Source organism: Sceloporus undulatus, chromosome 1 (genome assembly GCF_019175285.1).
Source record: "Sceloporus undulatus isolate JIND9_A2432 ecotype Alabama chromosome 1, SceUnd_v1.1, whole genome shotgun sequence".
Taxonomy (NCBI): Eukaryota; Metazoa; Chordata; class Lepidosauria; order Squamata; family Phrynosomatidae; genus Sceloporus; species Sceloporus undulatus.
This window is the reverse complement of record NC_056522.1, coordinates 249,500,654-249,517,625: the sequence shown is the minus strand read 5'-3', so window position 1 is coordinate 249,517,625 and position 16,972 is coordinate 249,500,654. Positions and strand designations below refer to the sequence as shown.

Sequence of the window (16,972 nt, the reverse complement as noted above, 5' to 3'; positions counted from 1 at the left end):
TAATTTTAGAAAGTTCATAATGTCCCGTTTCATCATATCCCTAGGAAAAGTCCACACTTGATCATGCTGCTCCTTCCCCCAGTTGCCTGTTTGATTATAAATAAGGTTCAAAAAACTCCCTAGACTTCACTTAGCAAACTCTCAGAAACAAACACCATGTTTTGGCTGCTTCTGTGCCTCACTGTGACCTCCTTGGTGAGTATTTGTATGTCATCATCATCTTTTAAAGTCAGAGTCTTTGGTTCTTTAGCAGCCATCTTACCAGCTACTAGTGAAACTTGCCCATTGCTATTATTGATGCTAAGAAATGTCAGTCTCTGCTAGCTATACAAGTGTTAGACGACACAACAATTAATATAATAACTTTATTATGGCCATTTGGCCAGCACAGACACAACAATTTTTCCTATATAGTCCATTCCCACACAATAGCTTTCCATCCAGCAAGGCCCGGCTCATTTAAATGCAACAGCTTTCTCAGTTAGTGAAACTAGCAGAAGAATTTGTGGACCAGTTGGGGAAACAGTCTGCAGTTCAGGAGTTCCCCAAATACTGTTCAATTATTTTTAACATAATAAGTGAGAAGCCATAAGAAGTGGAAAGCAAGTTGCACTTATGCCCCTGGTTTTCCCTTCTATGTGACTCGAGATGCTTCACAGAAAATTGATCTCCCTGACCCAGATAGGGCAATATGTGTAAAGAGACAAGCTGTCAGCTCTGTCTAGTATTGCAGATGTGATTGTCATCCATGTTTGGCTACTGGGGCTGCATATATGGTTCTTTTCACAGGAATGGATAGGGAGTTAGACCTACTCCAAAGATTAATTCCTACTAGCTTTTGTTCCTACCAAGTATCTCTCTCTTCAAAGCTACCTCTTCAATCAGAGATCCACAATTTTAGTAAAAAGTATAGTGTAAAAATATGCTAATCATTTTTATTAGATATAAAGTTTAATGGAAATCTCTGTTTCCCATTTACCCAGTGTGCATTGGGTTTGCCTGCACAATTTAAAAAAAAATCCTTATTCTATTCAAATAAAATATGATCCACCACATGCAATTTGGAGCAGACTGGGCTTTTTGTTACCCCCCCCTAAAAAAAAAGCCCTCCACAAACTGCAGAAAAAGGTGTTGTGGTTTTTACCAGCGTATCCTGGAGTATCTGGGAGGATGCACATTTATCAGAAAAGAGGAAGACTGTATTACAGGTGGATCAATTCAATCAAAGCCACAGCCTTGAGTTTGCAAGATCTTAGCAGGAGAGCTGGTGACTGGACCTCTTAGAGGTCTCTTTCATACAGTTATCATAAGTCAAAGTGAACTTGATGGGAAAAAACAATACATTGCCTTGGGGTCAATAGAGGGTTGAGAGGCAGCAAACAAGAAGGAATGAGACAAAAGCTGGAAAAGATGCCAATGCTGGTAGATCAGTCTCTTGTCATTCATGGCATACAGATCTGGCTTAAGCATGTGTTTGCACCACACAGTTTGATCAGACTCATACCACTTTAGTTGTCTTCACTAATCTGACAGAATCCTGGAATTTGGAGTTTGGTATTTAAAATTCTCTAATAGAAACCTCTTGTCCATTTCTCTGAAGTAAAGCAATAGAGCTCTTCATCAGCAAATGTAAAGTACTGCCTCAAACTACCGTTAAAGTAGTACCATAGTGCTATAATTATGTAATTCATGCAAACCCATACTAGGAACATTAGTGGAAGAATCCTGGGCCAAACGCAAAGTGGAGGGTTCATATCAGAGCAAAATGGTGAAAATGTAGACAAAGGAGAGTATTCAGCCAAGTAGCCAGACCTGAAAGTCTAGGTAAAGACTCTTAAAGTAAAGTGTCTCAGCACTAACATCTGTTTGCACTTTTGTTTCCATCATCCTAGGTCACAGCAGATCACATAATCTTTCATGAAATAGATGCAGCAGCAAGGGACGGAGAAAGTAATGCATGTTTCTGCAGTTTAGAGCTGCCTGACGATGCCTTCCCTTCACATATGATTGATTTCCTAAATGATTCCTACAACGACCTAGTCAATACTACTAATAGAGATATAATTAAGGTAAGGGCCAAATAATCATGCTGAAGTATTTCTCACAGCCTAAAAACTGTATAGGTATATATGTATCAGGGGCAGGGACAAAAATCTCTTCTAGTGTGCTTACATGTCTAACTTGTGGAGGACAGTCCTCTATTTGAAGATGTCTCCTGTTTTAGAGGTGAGGAACCTGTGGCTCTTGGCTCATGAACTCCAGTTTCTATCAGCCCTTGCTAACCTGTCTGATGGTGAAGTGTGATGGAAACAGTAGTTCATCAACATCTGGATGGCTAAAGGATTCTATAGTTCAAATCTGATGTGGGAAGAACGTGCAAACTGGAGTATACATGCATGTAAATGTGTAGTACCCATTTAAACGTTGATGGCATTCCTTTTAATCTACTGAATGTAGTACCACCATAGGGCAATTCTGACCCCTCTCTCCACCATCACTTATTAAATAATATAAGTAATGGCCTAATTTTTACTGAGATGATGAACCCGTCTCTGGACTCCATGACAGCCTTTCTCAGTTTGGTACCCTCTCCAGTTTTAGCATAGCTGGCAGTGGGATTATGGAAACTGTTGTCCTGGAAAGTAGGTGGCTGGATTATGGTTTCCATAATCCCACTGCCAGCTATGCTACAACTGGAGAATCTGCATTGCATGTGGGAGATTTTATGATCTGGTGATCCCTCATCTCTCCCCCCCCCCCCTTGCCGCAAATTGTTGGGAAATGTTATAAGGAAGATGGGAGAAACTGTACTAATGCGAGGCTGGAACATGTAATGTACTAAATTGAATGGGATGGAGATTTATTACATTATATTTAATTTCTCCCACATTTGTCCAGGGTAACTTTTTCTCTTTCACACACACACATGTACATGCATGCACATACATTTCAACAGCTTTCTGAGGTACATTAGGCTAAGATGTGATAACTGGCCCAAGGTCACACAGTTGAACAGGGATTTAAATTTGGATGTCCTTTGTCTAAGACCAAAAAAATGTGCATCCTCCAAACCTGGCAACACTAGGAAGTGTGAGGACCGCACTAGGTGACATCTCAGAGGGGTGGCATCCGATGGGACAGTATATCTGGACTGGCATGGGTAGTGGGCAAGCAAGAAACAGCGCATCCTTGCTTCTACAGCAGTTGCAACTGACCCTAAATGGGTCTTCCAGAGGCTGCAGGGCCACCACCCCCTCAGTAGCAACAGCTGCTAGGGGCTGGTGTCTTCAGGGTCCAGCATGGCTGCTCAGAGAGCAGCCAAATGGGACCCTGAATGGGTGCTTCAGAGGCCGCAGCATATCCCAGCAACTGTCTGGGTGGCCAAGGGTGAGGGGAAGGCAAGGCAGTTTGCTTCCCACCACCACCTGGGTGGCACAAACATCAGTGATGCCGCTGCGCTCCAACTGTCCCACCTTGCTAAGGACAGTTCCAACAGTCCCTCTGTCATCTCACTTTTTCAGCTGCTTTTGAAATGTTCTAGTTTCTTTCTCTTTCTCTCACATTCTTCCTTTGCCCTCAGTCTACTTCAGCTGCTGCAAATAGAGAGCAAAGTATAAAACTAGTTTGGACTCAGTTTACTCGGGGGGGGGGGGGGGAAAAAGGGGGGGGTGGAATCTTCCCCTTCCCGGTAGGTTCAGGCAAAAGCAAACTAGTGCAGCCCCCCCCTAGCTTTTGGATTCTTCTTCATAAATAACATTTGGCATTCTGACCACACTCTGATGTGGCTTGAATGAATGTGCTCCAGTTTTCATTTGTGACATGTTGGCAGGTATGAAAATACACCACACTGATAATTAATTATACTATGCCTGTCTTAAGTGAGGCCAAAACAGAAGACTGATAAAGACAGCACTCACTTCACCATTGTGTCTTAACTCTTACATTCCCAGCCTACAGCATGAGAATGATAACACCAATCTACCCTACATGTAGGTTCAGAGCTAACTTATTTAAAGACAGTATCATATCTCAGATGATTCATAAAGCTTTCTGGTTGAGACATGGACTCAGGTCTCTCCTGATTAAATTTTAACTTCTGTCTGCTATAACACCGACTGGCTTTCAGTAGTGGTGTATCATTGCTACTTTCTTTGTAACTAGCTGCAAATGGTTTCCACAGAGCATAATAGCACTGTATTTTACAGCAATTTCCTCCAACCATGACCTAGATTAGAGGGTAGAGAACTTGTGCTTCTCTAGGTATTTTTGCATTACAGTTCTATCCAGTTACATCTGTCTGGTATACTTTTACCAATTGTGTCTCTATCCTGTGAGGTCTTGAGATTTGTTGTGTGATGAGCTACCCAGAATTATGTGCTAGCAAAGTTTAATCCACTGCCCTGATCTACTACAGAGAATTTTACGTACTTCACTAAAATACAAATTCCAGGATTTTATAGGATCATGCCATGACAATTACTGTATATTGATGTAAAACAGTCATAACCTATGTAGATACACTTTCAGCTTGCCTAGTCAATGGTGAGAGATGATTGAAGACATGATCCAATAATATCTGGAAGGTCACAAGTCATCCAAAGCTGTTCTGGATGAACCAAGAACCTTTCCAATGTTCATTAAAAGCTTTATCTCTGAAGCTGAGAGGTAAAATATTAGTGAACAGCAACTATAAAATCTACCAGACGAGTGGTGATAAATACTGGTGTTGGTAATCTCTTAAAAGAGTCAAAGAAAGAAAAGTATACCTTATGTGGACAATAAACTTAGAAATGTTTTCTCATTAATTTTTATTTTCCATACTGTTTCATGAAACTGCAATCACCCACTTCTTGTCCTGATTTGTTTAAAAAATTGTACAGAATAAGTGTTGTGTCTTTAGATCAGAAATATTTCAGATAAGAAGTTTTAAGATTTTTTATAAAAAGTATTTCTTAAAAACAGTGACCAAAATGCAGTGGGATCCTAATTCTTTCCATATCCAGAGCATATTTAACATTTGTAATGTAGCAAATGAGGTGGGTTTTTTTACTATTAACAAATTGTTATTTTTCATGATGGTATCTTTCAGTTTTCATTTGGCATGATTTGTGTATGTGTATCTTGCCAGTTCAACAAGAAGCTTCAGCTTAACTGAATAATTTTCAAAATAGGAACATGTCTAGATACCCTGTTCAACCAACTTTTTGTTCATGTTCCTATCATTGCTAATGTCATCTTTCCCATCCTATGTTATTGTTCAAGAAGCTGTTTTTCTGTTGATAGGAGACATTCATTCTATGTTAAAATATCTATTGCATGGGTTTTTCTCAGTGTATATTCAGTGTCTCAATATTTTGTACTCGAAGGCTTTAATGGCCTGTATCCATAATTTTTGTGGCTTTTTTCATGCTATGTGGCCATGTTCTAGAAGAGTTTATTTCTGATGTTTCGTCAACATCTGTGGCTGGCATCTTCAGAGAATAAACTCTTCTAGAACATGGCCACATAGCCCGAAAAACCCACAAAAAACTGTGTCATTATTGTTTATTCGATTTACAATTGAGCATTTAATATTACCAAATCATTTATAATTTATTTATTGTGTGCACAATAAGGCACTTCTGTGCACTTCTAGCACTTTTCACTATTTGCTTTTGGGTCAGTGTTATCTAAGGTGATAAAATGGCATCAATTTAATGAGGGTGTACCAAGTAACCTGTGTCCTTTAGGAAGGTCTGTTTTCCTAAGTCATCACTACACATGTGAGAATCCATACTTTTCTGGAGAGATAGATGAGCAGCAGCGCTAAGATAAGAACAAACACAAGTTGCATTAAAGGATTCAAGTTTTGTATTCTGAGAAAAGGCAGATGACAACCATTTCATAATGTTATGTGGACTCTACATAAAAACTGAATGTAGACTGATGATTCCACATAAAGGCTTAAGTGTTATCACATGAGAAAAGAAAGCCAAATGGAGTGGGAAAGTAGCAGCTTTCTCAGGGCCTCTTTGCATCCTATCATAGTATTTATATTCTCTTCCCAAGGGAGGCAGTCATAAAAGCATGCCTTTTGTAGTGCTGGAAAAATCTGTTCAACGAAAGGCACACTTTTATGATTGTCTCCCTCGGGAAAGAATGAAAGTGCTATGATGACATGTGGAGAGGCATGGAGAAAGCCACTATGCTCCCGTTCCATTTCAGCTTTCTTTTCTCATGCGATAAGGTAGAGCAATACCTGTTTTTTAAACTCTACCCCAAAAGTAAATAGATGGGAATTCTATCCAAAAGGGCTACTGTGAGAACAATGATGGCTATGACAACATTGTGTGACTGGGATGTGGAAGGTTTACAGCTCAGTACGTTGACTTCAACTGTTAACTTTTATTTCTTTAGATTATAAATATCACAACTAACATAAAAACACTTACTGACACATTGAAAAACATAACTAGCACCGTAGAAGAAATGGAGAAGAATGGCGTAAAGGATGAAGCTGATTACCTAGATGTTATAAATCAAATAGATAACTTGAAGAAAATGGTTGACGATCTGACTGATATTCTAAATGGAACTGACAATGGGATAGAAAACTTACTCAACCAGGTAGATGAAACAAATGTTGAGAATGGCATTGTGAATATCAGCTGTACTTTGATTTTTAAAAAATCAGGATGATCAACAAGATAATGCACTCAGTGAGAGTTAGGAAATGAGGGGAGCAGATTGGACTACAACTCCCAACATGGTCACTGGAAGTTATAGTCCAAAAAAGTGACTGCTCCCAAATTTTGCACCAAATTCCTGTATTCCAAGGCAAGAGGGGATAAAATTAGACCCTGGGCTGCAACTCCCAGCATTCCTCAACTCTTCAACACTAGTTAGGGCTGCTGGGATCTACAAATGTAGAATGCCACGGGATTCCTGCCTCTGCCCTAAGAGGATGGATGCTTTCTGGGATTCCAGCCAGCTTTACACTCAAAAAGAAATCCATATATAAGTAGACTCAGATTATCAGAAGAATCTGGAAACTGAACATTTGTACTTCATTCCATCAATTGAGTGAAGTTAGATTATACTCCAAGGTGGTTAAAATGTTTCCAAACAAATCAAATGTTTGTATCCAGCATACATGTACCTTGGGTCTGTATGGGAGAAAGGCAGGATGTTAAATAAACAAATATAGTTCAAGGAACCATGATTAGCAGAAAAAAAGTGAAGACTCACTTTTCTAGTCTTCCAAGGAAAGGGGGCATGCAGTGTTAATGGGCTGCTACAATATTGCATTTTGGTATAGACAAAGTCCAAGATAAATAGTACAAGATACCCACAGAAAGGCCAGAATGGATTGTTCTTGTCTAGGGGGAAAGTGTGGGTGCACTTTTAATTGGGAAGGGGATGAGGCCCTTTGGGCAGTGTTGGACTACAAATCCCAATACTCCTTACCATCAACTATGCTTGCTAGGACTGCCGGGTCTTGCAGATCAACAATGTCTAAAGGGCTGCATGATCCTCACTCCTGACTTAAATAGCCAAGATATGCACAAGATAGAAAGCTGAATGTGTTACACTTGAAACCCAAGACACCTTGTTTCCTAGGAGTCTTACATGTGGAATAAGTAGTTAGGCAGTATCAGCACTTATGAGGAAGGGCAGGATATGCATCAAACTAATGAGAAAATAAATAACAACCTTTAGATACATGGTCTACCCCCAAAAAGTTCATCGACTTCTATATTCCAAACAACAGCCATGGCAAAAACTTACTAAATCCTAGAGTATGCAGTTTAGAGAGGCACGTTTAGAATTTTCAGCCAGAGGGCTCCTCTAGCGTCTCTGATCAAACTAAAAATCCCAAGATTGTATAGAATACAGCCATAATCCTTATAGTGGAATTATAGCACTATACTTGTGCAGTATGAAAGGGCCTCAGATACCCAGAGAGACTGCCCCACAAATGCATACATAACCTCAAGCCCACTCCACTCCATACTGCTTTCTACATTTCTTCTTTCACACAGAGATATGAGATTATGGAGATGATCACATTGCTTTTAAAGTGCCTTATCCTCAATGGGATAAAAGTGCATTTAATTTTAAAACTGGGTGTTATCTCACTTGCCGGTGGCCGGACAAATGCAATCCATATGCAGCCTGGAACCCAGCTGCACTTATCCAGTGGCTTTTCAAAAATGGCAAAATCTCATTTTTGAAAAACCACTGGATAAGAGTACAGGGGTACCCCGGGTTACGAATTTAATTCGTTCCGCCGCCGCGTTTGTAACCCGAAAAGCTTTCGCAAGCCGAAAACCCATAGGCGCTAATGGGGAAAAGCCGCGATTTGGTGCGAAAAAGCGCCGAAAAGCACCAAAATTTCTTTCGTAACCCGAAATAACCTTCGTAACCCGGAACAGTTTTTTTCAATTGATTTTTTTCGTAACCCGGAAATTTCGTAAGGCGGCGCATTCGTATCCCGGGGTACCACTGTATACAGATTGCATTCGCCCAGCTACCAGTGCCGGTTTTAAAATTAAATGCGCCTTTATCCCATTGGAGATAAGGCGCTTTAAAAGCGATGCGATCATCTCCATCATCCTCAAATAGTGTGATTTAGTACATAGGCCCTCTTCCTGATATGGCCTAGCCCATTTGTGAGCAACAACAGGGGCTGGGGCATATTTCAGCTTTCTAAACCCAATGCAAGCCTCCCCTGCTTCCAAAAACAGCACTGGATGTGACTAGAAATCCGGCTCCAGTTTCAAAAGATTGCTTTGCGGGCAGAATTGGTTAGTAAAACTTCTTTTAAAAGAGGCTTCCAGGAGCAGAATTTCTGATTTTTTTTTAGTTTGAAAAGAACTGTGGGTAGGGACAGAGGCCACTCATTCCCACTCATACCTCATACCTTGAAAACATAAGATCTATAGCAAGCAGTAGCAATAGCAAATACATTTCTATACTGCTTATCAGTGCACTTAAGCACTCTCTAAGCGGTTTACAAAGTGTAAGCTAATTGCCCCTAACAAGCTGGGTACTGTACTCATTTTAGTGACCTTGAAAGGATGCAAGCCTGAGTCGAGCTTGAGCCCTTTTGCTGGTATTGAATCCACAACCTTATGGTTTGTGATTTGTGAGTGAGTGGCTGTAGTACTGGCATTTAACCACTGCGCCACCAGGGCTCCTTTGGGATCATCTATCTATTGACAGCAATAAGCTTTTCACCCCAGCAAAGGAAACACTTATGAACTCTCACAGAACTTTTGATGGAGTCTCCAATACTATCTCTATTACCATTAACCAGCCCCTGCTGGTTAACTTTCCATTTCATGTCAGTCAGGATAGATGCTTGGCCTTCTCTCATACATTCACTTGGGATTAAATTATTGTTTTCCCACAGATAACACTACTGTGATGAAAAGCTGGTTGGTGACATGGTTGTTTTATCAAAAATGTGCCCCTATGTTTTAGGTCAACAATGTTTCCAGCATGGTGTGGCAACTAGAAACCTTTGATAAGAACAATGTGTTAGTGACACGTAGGGAATTGGCCACAATTCGGAAACAACTGGCTGAATGTGAAGAAGCTGCTGGGAACCCCAACTTTGGCCTCCCTTCGGCTGGCCTCTTGCCTCCTGAGTATGGTAAGTAGCAAAGGAAAATTTTGTTAATGAACTGAGGCTGCAAGTTTCAGTCCACTTATGTTCAAACATCTGACAAACTTAATCTTCTTTCTCATCCTCACCCTTAACAGACAATTATTCTTGTCTTCTGTGTAAATGTTGGGGAGGATATGCAAATCTTTATGGACTCCTCAGTCTAGGTCTTACTACTGTCCCATTTTTTTTGGATTCTCTCATGGGATCAGTTCCCAGTCTATACAGGTGGCGTTCAGTACAGAAGGTGGTTAATTTACACTGTTTCTACAGACAGTTCATTTTAAAGGGAATACATAACGAACAGAATTAGTGATGCTACAGTGGAGGGATCTGGAAGCATTATGCAGAGAAAATGTGGCTAGGGCAGATGTGTTCAAGTTGATTCAGTCAAAAGTTGGTGGGCCTAAATAATTTCCTAAAAGAAATGTGGTACAATTGGCAGGGATTTTGTAATTATTTCAATCCCTACCAAAGACACAGGAAACAAAACAAAAACTACCCAAAAATATTGCCAGGAGAAATTGTCAGCAGTAATAAAAATGCACTTTCTTTGTATTACCATAACAGGTAAATGTGAAAACAAGAAGTTGTTGAACGTAAGTAAGCCTTTCATAGTGAAACTCAACTGGCGAGGTTTCAGCTACAAATATGGAGCTTGGGGAAAGGACTTTGCCATTGGGAACAAACATCCAGACATGTACTGGGTTGCTCCACTAAACACAGATGAACGTCTGATGGAGACCTACCGCCTCTACAATGCATATACAGACCTGCTGTTGTACAGAAATCAAATAGAGAAAAGCCTTTCCCAATATGTCGGTCTCACCTGGAACTATATCAACTGTGGACAAGGAAGTGGAACAATCTTATACAATGGCAGCCTCTATTACAACTGCCACAACACCAGGAACCTGTGCAAGCTGGATATCACCACTCATGACCTGAAACGCAAGGCATTAGAAGGTGCTGCTTTCAACAACTGGTTCTCCTATCAAGGGGTCAATTGGCAGGACTTTGATTTTGCTGGGGATGAGAAGGGCCTATGGGTCATTTATGCCACAGAAAGCAGAAAGGGGAAAATAACTATTGCTAAGCTTGACCCCAATAACCTGAATATAATTAACAAATGGGACACCTCGCTGTTCAGGCCTAATGCAACCAATACCTTCATGATCTGTGGGGTCATGTATGCTCTCAGGCGAGTGAGTGCACATTCAGAGAAAATATTTTACACATTTGACACCAATACAGGCAAAGAAGGGACTTTAGACATCACCATGGAAAAGCTCTCAGACATAGCACAAAGTGTGAGCTACAATCCCAATGATCACAAGATATACATGTATAATGATGGCTACCTGGTCACTTATGACATGATGTTTGAACGCCTGCCTTCAAAAACAAGGCGCAGTGTGGCCAACCAGTATGAGCCAAATGCTGTTATAGCAATTGGCCAAGGCCAGCAGAAGTATGCAATGGTATGAGAGAGTGCTAAGACCAAGCTTGTGTGTCACTTAGTTATTGGCAAATCATTTCAAAATGTTTAAATAAAACAAAACAAAAAATGTAAGAACATTTGTGGCAGCCATCCACCATACTAGAATGGTACATGGGAGTATAGGCACATGGTACAAAATGCCATCCATTGTGAGAACAAATATTTGTATATCTATCAGAGCCTGGATGTAACATGTTACAAGGAACAATATTATGAGAAATGTTTTAGGGGATGAAAAGAGAATAGTTACATTCCTTTTGAAAAGCATAAGCAAGGGAATTTTGTTTTTAAAAAGAGGCTATTTCTTATATTAAATGGATTTTTTTTTAAAAAAAAACAGAATGAAGAAGCCACCAGCAATGTTCAAACAGGTTAATGGGGAGAAGCAGGGACGTAGCCAGGATTTTGGGAAGGGGAGGGCTTGGGTGTGACGATGTGTGCATGCCACGGGCGCGCACGCCATTCATTATATTCCAGTGCAGCTTCCGTGTAATGTTTGATTGATATTATTTTTAACATAAAATAATGGAAGGGGGGTCTGGACCCCACAACTGCGTCACTGGTAGAAGCCTTCTAATATTAATTGCAATTAGTTGCTTTTTTAGGTTTTGCAGTTGTTAAGAGCTACATAACACACTGTAACATTCCAAGCTCTGAGATAGATATAGAAGGATAGATAGACAGGTGTATCTCTGTACCAGTTTGTTCCGTTTTCCAAGGCTTGAACGGCAGCCCCTGCATATGAGAAGTTAGCCTGATTAAACTTTTTAAAGCCTGTCTATAGCCATAGTTACTGCCTCATATTTCTAACAATCTCTTGTGTGGATACTGCACAAGTAGTCTGCAGCATAATTATCCTTCACTGACTCAGCTGTTTCATGCTGTGGGTGGATATGCCAGCACATGGGTCCCACTGTGGGCGAAAGCTGGCATATAAATGAAATAAATAAATAAAACCACTCCAGTCTTAATTACAATAGATGTGCCAATGCTTGCATTTGGGCCAGTTTTTACCATAAAAGAAGGTGGACTTTTCATATTTTCAATCCTGTTAGTTGCTGACTCAGACAATGAAAATCTTTAGCAATAAAAGAGTGTCTGCACTTCTATGGCTGCCATAACACAGTGAGATGTTGCACTAGATGCCTCACAATCTGACAGAGGTGTTTGTTGTTCTTGTTGTTTAGGTCATTTAAGTTATAATATTGGGTTAAAGATTCCCGGGGCAAGGGAAACATGGTGGAAAAACACCAGGAGCCTAAGACACTGTTGCTCGAATAAATGAAGATAAGGAAGGAAAGAAGGTAGGCAGGCAGGCTGGCTGGCCAGCAGAAAAATGAAGAAATGAAGGAAAGTTCTCTGTGGTACTGATGCTAATGCGTGGTAAGAAAGCCAGCATGTTGTAGTGGTTTGAGCATTGAATGACTACTCTCAGGATTTGAATCTCTGCTCAGCCACGGAAATCCAGTGGGTGACTTTGGGCAAGTCACATTCTGTCAGCCTCAGAGGATGGCAAGGGCATATCCCCTCTGAACAAATCATGCCAACAATACCCTGTGATAGGTTTGTCTTAGGGTCACCATAAATCCTAAATAACTTTAAGGCACACAACAACAAATAAAAAGTGGGAGAACAAGAACACAGGAAATCCTGTGAATCCTTTTGTGTTCATATGCACAGACCTGAGGAGCATCAGTTATACACACTTAATATATACAAATGCCAATTTATTTAGTGAGTCGTCAATCTTAAAACTGCAAAGATAAAAGGGAAAAGATCATGAAAAAGCTGTCTTCCATCAGTTATTTTTTAGATCCATTTGAACACTGAGGTTGCACGCACTTCAGTGAAGAGGGAATTTTATAGACCAAGGACACACCAGGAGCCTGTGCAGTAGAGACAGAACCAGTGGTGTCACAATTTCAAGTCACAGCAGCACCCAGAATTTCTCCATCAGCTGAGGTGGGAGAAATATTGCTGCCAGCAGCATGAAGTGGCCAGCACTGCTTTTAGCAGAATTGGCCAGACCTAAATGCTTCCTCAGTCAGGTGCTGTCAGTGTGGAGCTATGGGATCCCTCAGTGCTAGGCACCTGGAATTTGACTGGCTCTGAAACCCAGATGCTGACTGTCGGTGCTCCACTCTGGAAAGCCAGATGAGATGCTTCCTGACTAAGACATTTGGCGCAGATGGAAAATGACCAATAAAGCTCTCTGAGGTGGAGGTGGAGGGTGAGGCAGTTTGTAATTCATCATCATTCATGCTCCATTTCCTGAGACAGTTGCCTCATTTTGTCTGATGTGAGAGCTCATTTCGGACAGCCCCATTCTGCTTCCACTGAAATTTCAAAACCATCTTCAATCAAAGGCCCACAGAGAATGCACTATAGTATAAATTGTTGTTGTTAACTGCCCTTGAGTTGATCTTGACCCATAGAGACCCTGCTGATGAGACATCTCCAAGACCATCTATCCTCCACAGCTCTGCTCAACTCCTGCAAACTCATACTCGTGGTGTCTTTAATAGAGTCCATCTTTTTACCTTTCCTAGCATTACTGTTTTTTCCAATGATTCATGCTTTCTCATGATATGTCCAAAGTATGACAACCTGAGTTTTGTCATCTTGACTTGCAGGGCGATTTCTGGCTTGTTCTGCTCCAGGACCCATTTGTTTGTATTTTTGGCTGTCCATGGAATCCCTAGCATTCTTCTCCAGCACCACATCTCAAATGAGTTGATTCTCCTCCTAGCCTCCTTCTTAACTGTCCGACTCTCACATCCATACATGGCAATAGGGAATACAATGGCTTGTATGATTCTAACTTTTGTGCTCAGTTGTATATCCTTGCATTTTAGGATCTTCTCTAGTTCTTTCATAGCTGTCCTTCCCATTCTTAATCTTCTTCAGTCTCCATTTCTATCTATATTTGATCCCAGGTATGATAATTCTTTTACTATTTCTACTTCTTCATTGTCCAATTTAAATTTGTGTAGGTCCTCTGTGTCATTATTTTTGTTTTCTTTATGTTCAGTAATAGACCTGCCTTTGCACTTTCTTCCTTGATCTTTTTTAGTAGTTGTTCCAGGTCTTTGAGGTTTTCTGCTAGTATTATGGTATCATCTGCGTATCTCAGATTGTTGATATTCCTTCCATTTTCACTCCTCCTTCTATGTCCAAGCCTGCTTTTTTTACAGTATATTTTATAGTATGAGTACAAGCATGCAAAAGGATCTTGTAGCACATTTAAAACAAATTATGCAAAATAAGTTGTAGCATGAGCTTTTGTAGACTTGGTCTACTTCCTGAGGAAATACGAAAGCTAATGCTACAACTTCTTTCGCACAGTCTCTTGAAGAAGTAGAGTCTATGAAAGCTTTTGCTATAACTTCTTTTGCAGTTAAGTTTCCTGAGGAAGTAGACCCAGTCTACGAAAGCTTATGCTACAACTTCTTTTATATAGTAAATCTCAACGTTGCAACAAGATCCTTTTGAATATTGATATTCCAGACTAACATTGCTATGTCCCTGAATTCTATCAGTATGGGCATGGGTAACTGAGGCTAGATCTGAACTCTCTAGACCAGCATGCCACTTATTACCCTAAGATGACAAAAGGCACACTCCTAGCAACCACCATATGCACTTTGACATGTTACAGTTAAGTCAAGGAGGACCTCGCGTTATACATTTCATTCTTCAGTTCTGTCCAAAACTCTTTTCCATCCAGATGGGGTGAATTCCCATCCCACAGTTCCTCTTGTTTTGTCTGGGTTAAGCTTCAGCTTGCTCACTCTCATCCATGCCAAAGAACCACATCCGGCAGACTTCCTTTATCGAGTGTATTTACCTGACCCTAAAAGCTAGGGATAGTCTAGGGATTCTGTTAGTGTACCGGCCACCCCGTGCGCTAACGGACTCCCTTAACGAGCTGACACAGCTGGTCACGGAGCTGATGCTGGAGACGCCCAGGCTACTTGTCCTGGGCGACTTCAACATCTCCCTCACGGCCAGCTATGTTCCATCCGGTGCGGCTCGGGAATTCATGGATACCATGGCGGCCATGGGCCTGTCCCAGCTGATTTCGGGTCCAACGCATTTTGCGGGTAATACACTGGATTTGGTCTTTTGTTCGGATGCGGAAAATCCGTGGGCGGAAATAACCAATATTTCCCCCCTGTCATGGACGGATCATTTCCTTGTGGAGGCAAAAATCAAGGTCTCTACCCAGATCCCCCCTGGGGGTGGTGGACCTATTAGGATGGTCCACCCTCGAAGGCTGATGGAACCCAAAAGGTTCCAGGAAGCCCTAGAGGGATACATGGTTGGAAGTGACGGCGACTCTGTTGATGCCCTGACTGGTATCTGGAATACCGGTCTCTCTAGGGCTATACACAGTATCGCTCCCAAGCGCCCTCTCAGACCTGCTTCCAAACGTAAGCCTTGGTATACAGAAGATCTCCGGGCAAGGAAGCGGGATCTGCGACAGCTAGAGCACCGCTGGCGGAAACACCTACGCTTAGCCGACAAGGCTCTCCTAGACCGCCTGTTGGAGGACTATGGAGAGGCGATACGAGCAGCTAAGAACTCGTTCTATGGTGCTCGTGTCGCGTCCGCGGAGTCGCGTCCAGCAGAGTTGTTCAGGGTGGTCAGGGAGCTAACTCAGCTCCCTCCCACCCCGAACCAGATTCTTGAACCTTCTAAGGCCTGCTGTGACCAATTTAACAACTTCTTCGCGGATAAAACTTCTCAGATAAGCGAAGGTCTTAACGCCGGCATTAGAGCAGAACCTAGGGTAGAGGCATCCAGAGCCTCCGTGGACTCTATTAAACTGGATCAGTTTGAGTTGGTGAGTACTGATGATGTGGACAAGATCCTTGGAAGTGTTCGGAAGACAACCTGCTCTCTCGATCCCTGTCCCTCATGGCTAGTGGCTCAGGGGGGACCGGCTGTAACCTCGCTGTTACACCGGATTATAAATACATCTTTGAGGGATGGGCAATTTCCATCCAGCTTAAAATTGGCCACTGTAAAACCGCTGCTAAAAAAGCCCTCCCTCGACCCTCTGATGCATAATAATTACCGGCCAGTATCGCTACTGCCATTTTTGGGGAAGGTGATCGAGAGGGCGGTTGCAATCCAACTTCAATCGATCTTGGAAGAAACGGAATATCTGGACCCATTTCAAACCGGCTTTCGGGTGGGCTACGGGGTTGAGACGGCCATGGTCGCCTTGGTCGATGATCTCCGTCTGGGCATCGACGGGGGAAGCGTGTCCCTGTTGGTGCTCTTGGACATTTCAGCAGCTTTCGATACCATAGACCATGGTATCCTTCTGGAGCGCCTGGCAGAGGTGGGAATCGGGGGCACTGCGCTCCAGTGGTTCCGCTCCTACCTCTCTGGGAGGTTCCAGATGGTGCAGCTGGGAGACGTGTGCTCCGATAAGAGGGCCCTCACAACTGGGGTCCCTCAAGGAGCCATTCTGTCTCCCATGCTATTTAACATTTACATGAAACCGCTGGGAGAGATCATCCAGAGACATGGGGCGTGGGGTTATCAGTATGCTGATGACACCCAAATAGTCTTCTCTATGTCTCCGACTGATGCAGTGACTGAGGATGGCGTCTCTCCTCTCGTGGCCTGTTTGGAGTCGGTAATGGGCTGGATGAGGGAAAACCTACTCAGTCTGAATCCAGAGAAAACGGAGGTACTTGTGATAGGTTCCCCTGGTCCAGGAATGGCGGTGGTTCCACCTGTCCTGAACGGGATCACACTTCCTGTGAAGGACTCCGTGCGCAGTCTGGGGGTGCTTCTTGATTCGTCGC

General features: G+C 42.1%; 1 protein-coding gene across 1 annotated transcript; it reads left to right on the top strand.

Annotated features, from left to right (window-relative positions):
• Window positions 1–3,299: 3,299 nt before the first annotated feature.
• LOC121926072 (olfactomedin-4-like) lies at window positions 3,300–11,136 on the top strand. Its single transcript, XM_042458685.1, has 4 exons — window positions 3,300–3,398; window positions 6,397–6,606; window positions 9,466–9,637; window positions 10,220–11,136. Exons 1-4 carry the CDS (start codon window positions 3,300–3,302, stop codon window positions 11,134–11,136), a joined length of 1,398 nt encoding a protein of 465 aa, XP_042314619.1.
• The last annotated feature ends 5,836 nt before the right edge of the window (window positions 11,137–16,972 follow it).